The 14,596-nt window shown below is 41.6% G+C and overlaps 1 protein-coding gene across 4 annotated transcripts in view; it reads left to right on the forward strand.

Moving 5' to 3' along the window:
* Nucleotides 1-14,596, forward strand: part of ELMOD1 (ELMO domain containing 1) — a 521,431-nt gene that overhangs the window by 472,991 nt on the left and 33,844 nt on the right. For 3 of the 4 annotated variants that reach the window (XM_085621500.1, XM_085621501.1, XM_085621499.1), the window contains exons 8-9: nt 1,213-1,281; nt 7,226-7,249. In XM_085621500.1, the coding sequence (XP_085477626.1) occupies nt 1,213-1,281; nt 7,226-7,249 (93 nt within the window). The remainder of the gene's footprint in view (nt 1-1,212; nt 1,282-7,225; nt 7,250-14,596) is intronic. The other variant, XM_085621502.1, reaches the window with a different exon arrangement.

Here is a 14,596-nt window from a genome sequence, read left to right on the forward strand (position 1 = left end):
TCTTAGTACCAGGGATATTGCAGCTATGGCTATTATGCATTACCCATGTGGAGGCATTTGAAATTGGCAAAGTCTTTTTTACATTACTACTGGCAATCCTGTCTGATGTACTGAGGTGATCAGTAGCTCCTATTACAGGAAAGGTTGGAGTACCCTCATAGATTATCTAACTTTCTAAACCTGTTTGTGGTGTTTGTTGACACACTCCGAATTTTCCTTGAGATTGTGGCAAAGGCATCTTGGTGTACTACAGACCTTTCTTGTTGATGGGGTGGTGGCAAATAAAAGGCTTTAGATAAATGGATAACTATGCCTGCGCAGAACTGGTAGCAAGGTGGGCTATTGTATCCTGAAGCTTTGGCGCTTATTAAGCAATGTCTCAAGCACTTGTTACTAGCCTCTCAGTAAACAAGAATACCATCTTCACCAGTGCTTAATTTGTAAAAAAATAAGTGCCAGGGTCCTCGTCAGGAGGCCACCGCAGTTTGCACCACACATTGCCACTGTACTTACATGCCTACTAAACATCACACTACTACAAGTGTGATAATCCAGACTGTTCGAGGCCTTCAAAGCTTTATGAATCGTTTGGGGGGCAGGTATTTAGTTGTTTTTAATGTATATTAAATGAACAAACAACAGTTTTTTCTGCTCATCTTTAAATACACAAACAGCGCCACCAGCTGTCATAAGTGCAGGTTCCAGCAATTAAGTGACAATGCCGAGCACCGGAAACCACTGGCTCAAATTAAGCACTCATCTACACAGCCAATGCAATTGGGCTACTATCCTGATGCAGGCAGTTTCCATGTAGGATTGTAAAAGACAAACATCATGCAGCATTTCAGGACTCCCCAGGAATTTGTTTTTTCATAGTTCCCCGTCATGATACAACAGCGAATAACCCCACTCTGTTTGCTTTGTGATTGCCATTCTGGGACATATTAACCTAAAGTACCATGTATTTACTACACATGAAAACAGGACAGTGAGAGCAGCGCAAAATTGCATGACGTCGCAAGAGTGCCCACGCAAATGTTAGTAAATATATCCGTCTGTGTTAATGCCCTACGCACAACCTGTGCTGTAGTTGTCTGTGGTTCCAGGTTTCCTGGAAAGAGTCTAGATGGACACCTGTCAATTCAAGGGCTGTGGACGGCTCCAGTCGGGCTTCTGCCGTTTACAGTGATGTGTTTCTGTTTGTCTCTGCAGATATTTTGCTGAACGGGATACTGCTGCTGCCTTGCAAGTCCTGTCTGATTCTCTTCAGCCAAAATGCAGGTAATTTTTTAAACCTGATCTATGTATGTAAAATTAAATGCAGCACCAGCATATTCGGTTATGTTTCTTGTTAAGACTTAGGGCCAGATGTACGACACATTTTACTATGTACAAACCCTATTTTGCGAGTCGGTAACCTATTACCAACTTGCAAAATAGGGTTTGCGAGTTGCTATTAGGAAGGGGAGTGCCAAGGGCTTCCCTTCTTAATAGTGAGCCTGCAAGGGGATGTACGATTGTTTTGCAACAGGAATGCGGTTGCAAAACAATCGCAGTTTACCGCCTACTTCAAGTAGGTGGTAAGCCAGTCGCAAATGGGAAGGGGTCCTCATGGACCACGGCCTGCTCTTAAAAATGATACTGAAACGCTTAACTTTTGTTTTTGGAACCCATCCCATTTTCTTTCGAAGAAATTGGACTGCATTTTAAAAAAAAATTTGCTTTATTTAAAAATCAAACACAGACATGGGGGTCTGCTGTTCCTAGAAGGCCACCATCCATGTGTTATTGCCTATTCCCAATGGGTCGTAAATTGCAACCTGCCTCATGAATATTGATGAAGGAGGTCATTTGCGACTCCATTGAGAAATGTGTCTGAGAAACATTAGTACATTTCCTTTTGCCAGTCGCTAAAATTCTCATATTGCGAGTCATAAAAGAAAATGGTCAGACATGTGGCCTTAGTGCCTTCTGTCTATCTCGGAAATGCTTATGTGCATCCCTCCTGTTACTCTGATATACCTATTTTTATTGCAGGCGCAACTTAGGCTCCGTTTGAAAGTTGGGCGAATAGGGTGGGTATTTACTGCATATGGTAAATAGCATTTCCCCATGATGGGGTATTTACTACAAGTTGCAAATACCTCCTAATCTGAGTTTTCAACGTGAAATTGAGGCATAACATGCAAAAACATCTGAATTGTGCAGGTTTTGCCGTTTTTTCTTGGCCCACACTAAGGACCATATTTATGGCCAAGTCATGTAGTTCAGCACAGCAAGTAGTGCAGCACAGCAGGTCACCTTGCTGCACTGCATTGTGTGACAGGAAAAGGGCAGGAATGCATCGTATTTAAGTCAATTTGGCGCATTCCTGTTTTTTTCGCCTGCTCTGGCGCCCATTTGGATGCCCAGCACCAACGCAGACAACCTTGCACCATGGTGCAAGGGTGCCTGCATTGTAAGGAGGATTATTTTATGCATGAATGGGCACTTTACTGCACAAAACAATCCCAGAGGCATTTTCCTCTTCCTATGTGTGCAGGATGCAGCACACATAGAAAGAGGTAAAAATGAGGAGAAATAAACACATTTATCCTCGTTACGCCTCAGCAGGGAAGGCGCAGGTTTTTGGCCAAGTCCCAGGTCTACCACTTCTGGTAAATCTGGGAACGCGTCAAAATCCATGGATATTGCATGAAAACATCCACGCAATGCCATGGTCACGCCTCCCTGGCACAGAGTAATGCAACACAGAGGGATTTGCTCTGCGTTGCATTTCTCAAGATTTATGAAGCCACTCAGGGCCATGCAAGGTGGCCTTGCATGGCATCATAAATCTCATTTTTAATTTGCGCCACTCTGGCACCAAAGGGGCTCATAAATATGCCCCTAAATTTCAGTAGTTGTGTGGGTCTGAGTACAAATAGGTCCAGTAGGATTTGATAATTATTGCATCTAATAAAAATCTGAAACCGAGGTGTTTGGAATTTATTGGATGCAATAACTTTTGCATATTCTTGGTATTGGTAAATAAGGTGGACTGTGTTGTTTAAATCACAAAAACTACTTGCCTTGATAAATACTAGGCCTTGGACCTGCAGAAACGTAATGAAGGTGAGATTTCTACTGTATCTGGTAATTACCGATTGCGATAAATACAGCACTTTAATAGCTGCAATTTCTGCGCAAACAGGTGTTAGCCCATGGATCGCAATTTAACTGTAAAGTTGGAATCAGGCCCCAATTAACCCACAACTAGTAATTTCGATCCTGGGGTGAACCCCCGTTTGTACAGAGATCAGAATTGAACCCTTATCTTGTGACGAGGACCTAAATGTGCAATTCACCTGTGTAACTGGTCTTTAAAAATTCAAGTTTACTTGTACACTGCCATGTTCTTTATTCTGAACTTACGCTACTGCCCGAACAAGTAAAAAAGGATCCTGCCAAATTAAGAGATACTTCACCGAATTCAGTTGACCAGAGGCTATTTGAGGAGTTCCAAAGGCCAAACGCCTTCTTTGTGTAAACGTTTTAAACATCTTAATAATGTATTAGAAAGCAGTGTGCAATCCTCTTTTCATCTTGAACCTTGCAGAACTGGTTTTGGCAATGCAAACACTGTTGCCTAAGATCCAACTAATGGGAGGTTTCAGTGTTTGCGTGAATATCTAGAACTTGAACAGGCTTCAGAAGTCATAGAATACCTGGAATCCATAAGTCTGTTACAGCAAATATTCTCTCCCACCCACTGAGGCTGGCCACACATTGGACCTGTTTTCATCTGTAGCTCAGATTTAGTAGTTGAACCATACTCCTGGGCAGATTGACCCCTAATCACTTTCAAGACAAAAAAGGAATGTATTCACACTAGTGGGAAATTCACAACCCAGGACACCCCTATTCCTTGTAGCTGTAAGACTCACTCGGCAAGATAAAGACAACCTGTCTCTAGCTAACCAACACATAGCAGCACGTCCATTGAGTGAGGGTCTGGCATCCAGGATGCCATCTGGTTGAAGGGGCAGGTCTTGCGCATCCTGAGTGGAAGAATTAGAATTAGTTTGTGCTATTACAAGTCACAGTTGCCTGGTAACTTCCTAGGCTGAAGGGCTTGGACCACTTTTGAGTAGTGCGTGCACCGCTCGGTCTCCACACTGCCATTTTTGGGCAAAGTCATAGAAAGTTGCATAGCATCCCAACCCGCTTCACACATTCAAACAAACAACCTCTGAGACACTCCCCAATCAGGTTTCCGCCAGGACCACAGTACAGAAATTGGGATCCTCCAAATAGTCGATGACTCACTTAGAATCCTCGACTCTGGTAACTCTTGCCTCCTGGTCCTCCTGGACTTGTCTGCTGCATTGGACACTGTCAACCATCTGGACCTCTTTCACACTCTTAAACAATGCATGGGATGTGGAGGCAAAGTCCTCAACTGGTTCTCCTCATACCTAACCATCCATTCCCAAAATGTGACAATGGGCAACTCATTCTCGAAACCAGTCAGCGTACATCAAGGGGTCCTTCAAGGCTTGTTCCTTCCCCCAACCCTCTTTAACCTCTACCTAGAATCACTATGTGCAATTCTCGAAACTCTGGGATATTCTTTCCCCTCTATGTTGACGACACTCAAATGTACATGAAAATCTCATCCCCTGAATACATAGCGCTCCTTTCAATCACACTCCTAAAGATTCAAAACTGGATGTCTAAACACCATCTAGAACTCAACCCAATTCCAACAGAAGTTCTTTAGATTTCACCTCTGAAAGCAAAAACTCAATTACAGGAATGGATGCCTAACTTTCCCGCACTGGGTGACTGCTCAGCCATTGTCCGGCGTGCTAGATCACTTGGTACCATCCTTGACAATCAAAAAACAGTAGAACTGCATTACTGTGCCCATCTCAAATTGTGTGACTGACAGACAGGTTGGATGCACATCATAACAATGTGTATGTCACAAGAGAAATAGCCCTGTAGTAGTACCTGAGTTCCCTCTGTGGTTAGCACAGGGTGTGATGTGCAATGAAGGTAAAATCTCTGTTCATGTTGGGATGTATAGGAATGTGTCTAATTTCCATGGTAAAAGCCTGAGGGTTCACACAGACTGATCTAGTATTAGCTAGGAACACCACAGAGTTACAATCGGAACCTCGAAAGACACCCTTTGCTCTTATCCCATTATCCAAGAACGTATGCCTATAGCTGTAGGAGCAAATCATTTACTCTTGAGAACTGGAGGATATTTTTTAAGTACTACTTCCTTTCCCCTTTTAGGGCCCAATTGACAAAGTGATCGGTGCACCTTAATTCAACTAGGGCGCTACAGTGCTTGTCTGGCGTTGAAATTTGGTGAACTCCATCAAATCTGTGATTTTGTGTCTATTCACACATATTTCCACGGTAGACTCCCACTCTGGATACTTTCGTGGGCATGGCAAAAGTCTATCAGGTGGAAATCAAGTTGAAACAATAACGGTTCAAAGCCAGAGGGTCCTAGGGAAGTTTAAAGACCACACAGGGTTTATTCCCCAACACTAAGATCAACAACAGTACAAAACCCTGAGGTCTAACAATATAATGAAATGAAAAGTTACAAAATTACAAATGGGTAAAGGAAGTGAAGTACAGAAACACTCTAAGCCCAATAGATACTTCTAAGGGCATATCCCTATGTAGGACGTAATCCCTCACTCACCATAGGTGACATGCTTCATCATTTGGGATTCTCCTCCCAGAGGAAAAACCTAGTTCTTCTGGGGGCTACAACCCCCTCTCTGAGAGGGAGGAGCTCAGGGATGTTTTAAAATGTAGTAGAGGATGTTATAAATCCACAAGTGATGAGCTACTAATGTAAGTGAGGGGTGCAGTGCTGGTGAAAAACAAGTTATGTGAAAATTCTGAGGTAAAACTAGTTCAAGAACGACAAAAAGATTCTATTGGCAGCCGTTCACGACCAGGATTAAGAATAGTGTCCACCACCAGTCAGAAGTCATGAACCATGGTGATAGAATAATATTTCTTGGACAACATGTTTCAGCCATGACGCCTATGAGAAGGCTAGGCTTTCATCAGGACCAAATGTGCTACTGCAAAAATACAACTGTGTGGAACACCCACACAAAAGGATACGAATGAAACACAAAAACTCTTCATGTGTCCAAATACTGGCGGAGGCTTCAGGCTCACAGCTACGCCGGTTCACCGACGGATAGAGCGGTGTTCCTTTCCTGAGCGGTTGCCAGGTGGAAGTTGGTGACTTACCCAGTTCTTACGGGTGAAGGTGAAACACACCAGTATTTGGACACATGAAGAGTTTTTGTGTTTCATTCGTATCCTTTTGTACTGTTGGGAATCAAGTTGAAACAGCTCCAGATTTGGTGGGTGTGTGGGGGAATGAGTTTCTGTTTGGGATCAAATCCTTGTGGAGAAGAAAAAAAAGTTAGCATGTGCAAACATACTTCTGCTAAACATTTCCAAATGCATAATTGTAACCATGTATTTTTAACACTTGTTACTGTTTACACTTCGGAGTGTGCCAATAAATCTGTGACTATTGAAATAATACTGGAATTCTTCAAAGATTCCCCAAAATGTGTAAAGCTGCTCCAAACTATGGTTCAAGATGTATGTTTTGTGAATTGGGCCCTCAGTGTTCTTCACTCTAATCTTCTCATTTGAAAAAGAGGAGAAATGCCTCTATGGCAAGCATCCCTTTGCTGCCACCAAAAATGAGATTTGTGGTCAATACTACAGAGTGGTCCTGTGAGCATCAGGCTCATTTCCACAGAAAGTGGTTTTTGTTATCATATCCAATCACTGGAGACCTTAAATTTGAACATTTTTCTGAGATGCTTGCTGAGCCACACAGACCGATTCAACTGGGTAAGTCAGATTATTTCACACAACCAACAAATTCCCTCAACTTGCTATTTTGAAATGTGTCTTGTCAACTACAATGGAGGCCTCTGATGAACATTTGGAGGTAGTTTGTATATGAGGATAAAAGTTAAACAGTGTACTCAATTAACAATATTGTGGCTGTTTGTTTTAAATTCATCCAAAAAGTTAGATAGAGTAACCAGCAAAGGCTGTCTGCAGGTGCAATGCGTTTGATACAGTAATGTTTGTAATATTATTATTAATATTATTTATTATTTGAAGGATAAACGTTTTAATTTGTCATTTCACTATTATTTTTTCTTTTACATTTAAGGGAATTCACTAAGGAGGAGCTCAGGTATTCTATGTTTTCATTCATTTTAAGTTAACTTACTTTCATCCTAATTTTGTTAAAAAGTACTAAATACCAACAAACAAAAATGCATTACTTATGGTTTGCGTCTAGTTGTTCAACTTTTCAAGAACAAATTGATGGAAACTGAGGAAAATCATTTTATACTTTTTATCCACCTACCCACAACAAGAATCCATTAGCAAAACTAGCAAATTTAAAAGTGCAGAGATCATATTCACCTTTTTTCTTAGCAATATATACATCGATAAAGACATTCACATTTTCCTAGTGTCACCAAAGGACAAAATTGACTAATTCAAAAAATTATTATATTCATGTGAATGAAAATGGACAGGACAGTAGAGGAGGACAATAGGCTAGAAACACACTACTGGAAGAATATAGAGGCATGTGTTGTGAGCCATTATGCATGTTTAATGCACCAAGTATTAGACAATATACTATGAAAATTGATTTATTTTGCCTTCTCAGTCATTTTGTATAGTGTGTGTGTGTGTGTGTGTAAGGCCCAAGTGCATAAAAATGTTTTTCTTAAATCTGCAATATTTCAGGAACAAATTTAGACATACAGATTGTTCCACTGTTCCACACTGCTTATGTCATCTTCAACTTCTACATGGAGCCTCTTGGTGCTCTACTCCTAGATAACAGCATAAAGATTCACTAACATCCTGATGAAACACAACTTCTCTTGAAAGCCTCCTCCGCTTCAGACATCCAGCGCCTCAAACACTGCCTGCACCTCATCCAGGCCTGGATGTCTAGTGCCTACCTCAAGCTCAACCTAAACAAGATAGAATTCCTGGTATTTGCCACGAGAAACAAACAAGAGACAGTACAAATCTGACTCAATGACATGAATGTTAATGGCTTAAAACCCCAGCTTTTACCATATGCCAAGTCACATGGATCAACCCAGAACACTAACTCACCCTCAAGGAACACATTTCCCAAAAAACCAAAGAGAGTCTGGTACCAACTCTCTCTTCTAAAGAAGGAGAAACAGATTCTTCCAGAAAGTGATTTCAAAACTGCTGTTCATGACCATGTACTTGTGAACCTGCTGCATGGCCTCCCTGACTCCACACTGGCAACCCTTAAGGGCATACTACACACCGCACCACACTTTATCCAGGGCCTAAATAAATATGATCACTTCAATCCCATTCATTGGATCTCTTTGCCAGCCAGCAGCATCGTCAAAATCAGCGGCTTCATTATAAAAGCCATCACGACCGGCACCCCAGCTTATCTTACAAAACATCTCAAGACCCCATCAGACTGCAGACTAAGGTCTTATTCACAAAGGGAGTTATGTGTAATAAAGTTATGAGTGCAGAGTCTCTGCACTAGGGGCAGAATCTCCATACCGCACTCTCTGCAGTGCGCCATATGGAGATTCTGACCCAAATGTGGAGGCAGCAGGCCTTTTCTATCTAAGCACCCCTGAAACAACATCCCTGTATCTATAAGGACTGCGTCAATAAAATGCTCCAATTTAGGAAAGAGTTGAAGACTCTCCTCCTGTAAGAGGACTACATCACAATGCATTGCTCATCTGCAACCCAGCGAACTCTCCTATCACTCGTCCACTTTATGCTTGTTTTTTAATCAGCTAGCATGAAAAACCATCCATCAGACTAAATGGTGGTCAAGCTAATATGACTTTGAAGACATCTTCAGGGTTCAGTACAGAAGCAGGACAGAGAACACAGGAAGGATAGTGTCAGTCAAGAAAAGTATAAGTATTATTTCTTTTTGAAAGGAGGGGAAGGATGGATTTGTATGGATTGTACGAGAAAGTAATTCCAAAATGTGGCTACCCTCCCATTGAAACGATTTTGTTTCAGATGGACACCTGAAGAAGATTGTCAGCGCTGCATAGGTGGTGTCAGAGAGCTCATGGTTCTAGGCTAAGTGGTCAGAAGGATCGAAAAGAATTAGTTTGTGAACTAAAAAAATACGTTTGTAGATGAATCTGGCCAGAAATGGGAGCCAGCCAAGGTGATCAACATGGGAGTAATGTGGTCAAAGCAGTCAGTTCGAGAGATCATTCAGGCTGAAGCATGGAGTAAGGCTCTAAGGCGGGAGAGGAGCAAGGTGAATTCTGGGGATACCAGTAATAATGGAATTGCTTTACTCACATCTCAGGAGAACCATAGATTGGACAACTACCTCCAAGTCTTGCTCTGGTAAAAAGTAATTGTTAAATCTCAATTGGTAACTCTAATTTTTTGCCATATTACTGATCAGTTTGCGGAGGCTGAGCTGGATACCTGGAAGAAAGGACAAGGGATGTTGATAGATGAAGTACAATCTAGGATGTTAGGGGAGACCAGTCAGTTTCAAACCTGGGTGGAAGAGATCTTGAAATGAGCGGGAAGAGCATAAGCTAGGATGGAACATCGGGGGAATCCTTGTAGTATAAGGATGGTGTTAATCAGAGCTATATACTTTGGTCCGCAGCCCTAAATAATCGTCAGCAAATACTTATGATTCAGGAAATGGGCCAAATGTTTTTGGTTAAAGCTGTAATCGCCCTCGGATCAGCATTTTTATTGAAGGAAAACGTGTAATAGTTGATTTATAAATGGAAATTCCACAGCACATAAAAGTGCTTCAGCACAGATTGGCTGGCAGCTTTTTTACGATAATAGTTATTTGTTCAATTAAAATCAGACAGATGGGCTGCGTGTCATGCCAACCATTCCAGGGATGTAAATCACTCTTAGATGCGCCCATGTTTTGAAAAATCTTCTGCATTTTAATGTAAGTTGCATTTTCAGGAACATGCTGATCGAACGTTTGCAACATAATGGCTCGTGCTACAAAATAATTATAGAATAGGATAACTGGAGAAAAACAATTCCTGTAAGAAGCTTAGAGGAACGATACCCAAAGCTGCTTTTATTATTTGTTTCGCACAATCATTTATGCGAAGCCCACCATCTTTGGATAAACATAGAAAACGTGCACACACCCAAAAAATATTCTATACAATTTTATTTTTTGCTTTTTGTGAATTCATGTTGAGACGCTGAGAAATCACACTACTGGATATTATAAAATTTTTAACAAAGTCTATAAAAATATAAAAATGCGTTTCTAAATAGAAAAAATATGAAACATTTTCATATAAGTTCTGTAAAGTATATAGGTAATAAACAATGACTATTCCGCAATCTGCATCAAAACAGGTGGATTTCTTTTTCTTAGCAACTGTATATGTTATTAAATGTTGAAACTTTTTGGTCTAATTTTGCATTTTTTAAAATTATTTGCGAGTTATACAACTGCAGACAAATTGTAATAATTCAGTAACACTGATGGATAACAATTGACATTTCAAATAGAGGGCACATTTCCGATGGGGGTGCAGCATAACTTAGCGGGTGTGGTCCTGGCACTTGTTTGCCATTTTTCTTAGTGAAGCAGAAAGTTCTCTGATTATACCTTCCAGTCTACAATTCCTCATCTCATGGTTTATAGATGGATCGCCTTCTTAAAGTGTCTGTTACTATGGCCGAATTCATCTTTGAGTCGGGCAGTAGTTATGTTTAGGAAATGTCGATTTTTCTATAATGTATCAACGAGTCACTTCCTCAGTGTCAATTGCCCAGACGGGAGTCCACAGGTAGGCTAAACCCGATAGTTAGGATACTCGTCAGTGGGAAGCGTGCTCTTCTCAAGGTAAATGTGGTATTCTGGATGGTGTACCTGTGTACTGTCTGGTCTGGGAAAGAGTCAGCACTTTCCCCCTGTATCACCACTTCTTCAGACCCTGTCTTTTGGTATCTCCTGGGGTTCAGTGCCTCCTTCTCCAACATCTAACCCAATATGCTGGTGCAGTGACCTATGGAGAACTTAAAGGAAAGAGCTGGAGGCCTATAGTCCTGTACCAGAGTTAGTGGTAACAATCCTAGGGGTAGTCTTGAAGTTTGGCGACAAACACTTCTCTGTGTTTCTGTAAGACTTCTGCAAACTGGCTTGACATCAGGTCACATATTGCAAATCCTGTTTGCTGACAATTTGTTTTTTCTTCTTCTTTCTCTTCAATGTGATGCTAACTCAATGTGGTTGAACTGGTGGCTACTTTGATGAAGTCACCGATGATTCTGAGTCTCTGGCAGGTGTAATGTCATTACCTTCTGTCAAATCTTAAATGTCAGCTGCAATTCGTGTTTACCACCTAAGTTTTCTGTTGTCATTTCAGAAACCTGCAGAGCTGACACTTCAATGCTTTTGGTGTTTCATGTATTTATTTATTACATGTCAACAGTAAGACATCAACAGTATGAGTTGACAATGGTAGTTTACAGCATACTGTTACATATCTCCCAATATGTCCCATTCAACCAGATAGCATTGCATACATTCACACAGCAAATTAAATGAGAAATCAATGTAGACAACAGCATGCACGGCACAATAATATCAGCAGTATCTCTATGTACTTCAGAGCATTATACAGTACCAACTGTAGAGTAGTCATATGGTAAACACATTTGTGGTAGGCACACAAGTGTCATCATCTTTTTTCAACCCCCACAGCACCTCCTATTTCTACTGTTCTGGCTTCAAGACCTATCTTTCTGATTGGAGACATTTTTGTGCTTTGCCTCATTCCAAAACAGGGTTACCCAAATTTAACACCTTGAAAAAACCTATTCTGATCATAACCTGCTATTGTTGACCGGTACCTGAGGCCATACAAAACCCCTCATACTGTTTTGGAGATTGAATGTTCTTACACAAGATGACCCTGCCTTTCGAGAAGGGTTGGGGGCTGTAATCAGTGATTACTTTGCAGATAACAAGGGTACAGCCTCTGTCTACCCTTGCATAATGGGAGGCAATTTAAGTAGTTATCTGAGGGCACTGCGTAGCCAAATTCATCTGGATTAGAGTCCAGTTGCATAGGGCCCTATTGGCAACTCTGCCCCCACAGACCAGCTACGATTGGAACTAAAGAAACTCCTGGCGTTGATTGAGCACCTCCAGGCCTATGACCACAAGGCCTACAGTATGAGAGCACGTGACAAGTGTGATAGGACGAGAGTGCTGTTGGCTTGGTTGGCCAGGTCAGATCGGTGAATCTCCTGGATCCTTCAGATGCACACTTCCGATGATAGGATGGTATATACTCCAACTGACATTAACAAGGTCTTCGTGAGGTACTATGCCCAGCTCTAAATCAAGCGAGACAGGGCTGCCAGCCAACCTATGCATGATGCTGTTCTAGCAACAGGGTCACACAGACACCTTGTTGGGGTGACAACTACCATAGGGTGCAAAATAATGGTCCAAGAAGTAAGAGAGGCCATCAAAACGATGGCCTGCAGCAGGATCCCTGGCACAGACGGCCTTCCCATGTAATATTATTTAACATATGTGGATGTCCTAGCCCTAGCAATGGCCAAATTGTTTAACGCTGCTAGGGATGCCGGTTAACTCCCTCCGAAACTCAGCAAAGCTCTATTAGTTCCCCCTTCTTAAGAAGGATAAACCTGAGGGGTTGGTTACCTCATATAGAGCTCTCTCTATAGCGAATGTTGATTATAAGCTATTGAGAAAAATCCTAGTGAACAGTTTACTTCCCCATGTCCAAGACCTTTTGCATGAAGACCACACGGGATTAATCCATATTCAAAATACTACAAGCAATTCCTGTCCATTGATACAGGTTATGCACTCTACACCAACTGAAAACCTGAAAACCCTTGTCATGGCTTGTGGTTCGTGTGAAAACTGGCCTCATCATCTCTTCACACACACAATCGAGAGGGGCACACGCCAGGTCTGCCCCCTCTTGCCTTTATAGTTCACCTTGATAATGGAGTCACTGGCTCTCACACTCCATAACGGACACCAGTACCACCGATTGCAAGCTGAGGACTCACTCTTGTACATCTCCCTTTATGCGACGACCGCCTCCTCTACACTTGAGGGAAGCGTACTGATATTGAGGAGGCCATTGCTGCACTGACGAGTTTAGCCACCATTCTTTGCTATGGGTTAATTGGGACAAATCCAACAGATTTCCATTGTATATCCTGCCCACACGGGCTCCCCCTCCTGAGGTGGGCACCACCCTCTCTTTGGAGTCCATTGCGTTTCGGTACCTCAGAGTAAAAATGCATCAATCTGAAACAGAACTGATAGAGGGTAATATAAGAGCGACCTTTGCCTCTGTGAATTCCTCTAAACAATTCTACCTCTTCCTTCCTCTCTCCATGATGGGAAGAGTTGGTTTATCGAAGATGACATTTATACCCAGGTTGCGCTACCTTTTTACTACACTGTCAGTCCACCTTCCTGGGTCTTTTTTTAAGGAAATGGGCGGCTTAATGACTCATCTTATCTGGGGTACTAAACACAGTTGCATCGCACTGGGTAAATTGTGCCTCCGTGTAGACGAAGGGGGCTAGCAGTCCCAGAGAGGGAGCTCTATTCTCTAGCCACACAATTGAAATTGACGGTGTATTGGCACAACCTCCGGTGGTGCAGCAACACCAATTGCCCGATTTCCCAGACCTGCACAATGCAGCACACATAGAAGTTTAAAATCGCCATTTGTGATTGTTTATGTGCAGGAAGGGACAACTTCCTGCACATAAACAACCATTCCCTCAACTCAGGTACTCTTGCACTATGCTGCAACAGTGCCTGCGTTGGCACTAGCCAGTTTAATTTAGTCAGAAATTCTAAATTAGGTGTCCTCTGGGAATACCAATAAGAATTACAACTTCCACAAGATTCCTTCACAGACACCACAACCATTCATCAATCCACTATTCAACATTCACTCAAGGGTGACACTGTAAGCACCAATAGTCTAGGGGTTGGCACAGAAACCCACAGTTGATGCATTAATATTCTGTCTGTATTAAAATTGTAATACAAAATTAAAAACATTTAATCTGAAAAACAAATGTAAAACACTAAAAACAACAATTTCACAAGATTATTGTTAGAAACACAACACAAGAGATGATAAAGACATTACATTGTTGTCATTGGGTACCACAACCACTACCAAAGACTACAAAAACACCCTAATGTTTCAAAATTCATCAGCATTTGGGGTGAATTGAGAGCGGTGAGTTTATGGTGGACAGCGTCGACGCGTTTCAAAGATTTAGTAATAGTTGGACCTTCTTTATCAAGACTACATAGAATAGTACTCTCGGTGAATGAAACATCTACAATACAAATATATAATAAATCAATAAGTACTGCAGACAAATCATTACATCAATGCTGATTCTAACATCATACAAATAAACAACATTATTAGAAATAAAAACAACATGTCACAGATTCCTGATA

This window comes from Triturus cristatus, chromosome 8 (genome assembly GCF_964204655.1).
Source record: "Triturus cristatus chromosome 8, aTriCri1.1, whole genome shotgun sequence".
NCBI lineage: Eukaryota > Metazoa > Chordata > Amphibia > Caudata > Salamandridae > Triturus > Triturus cristatus.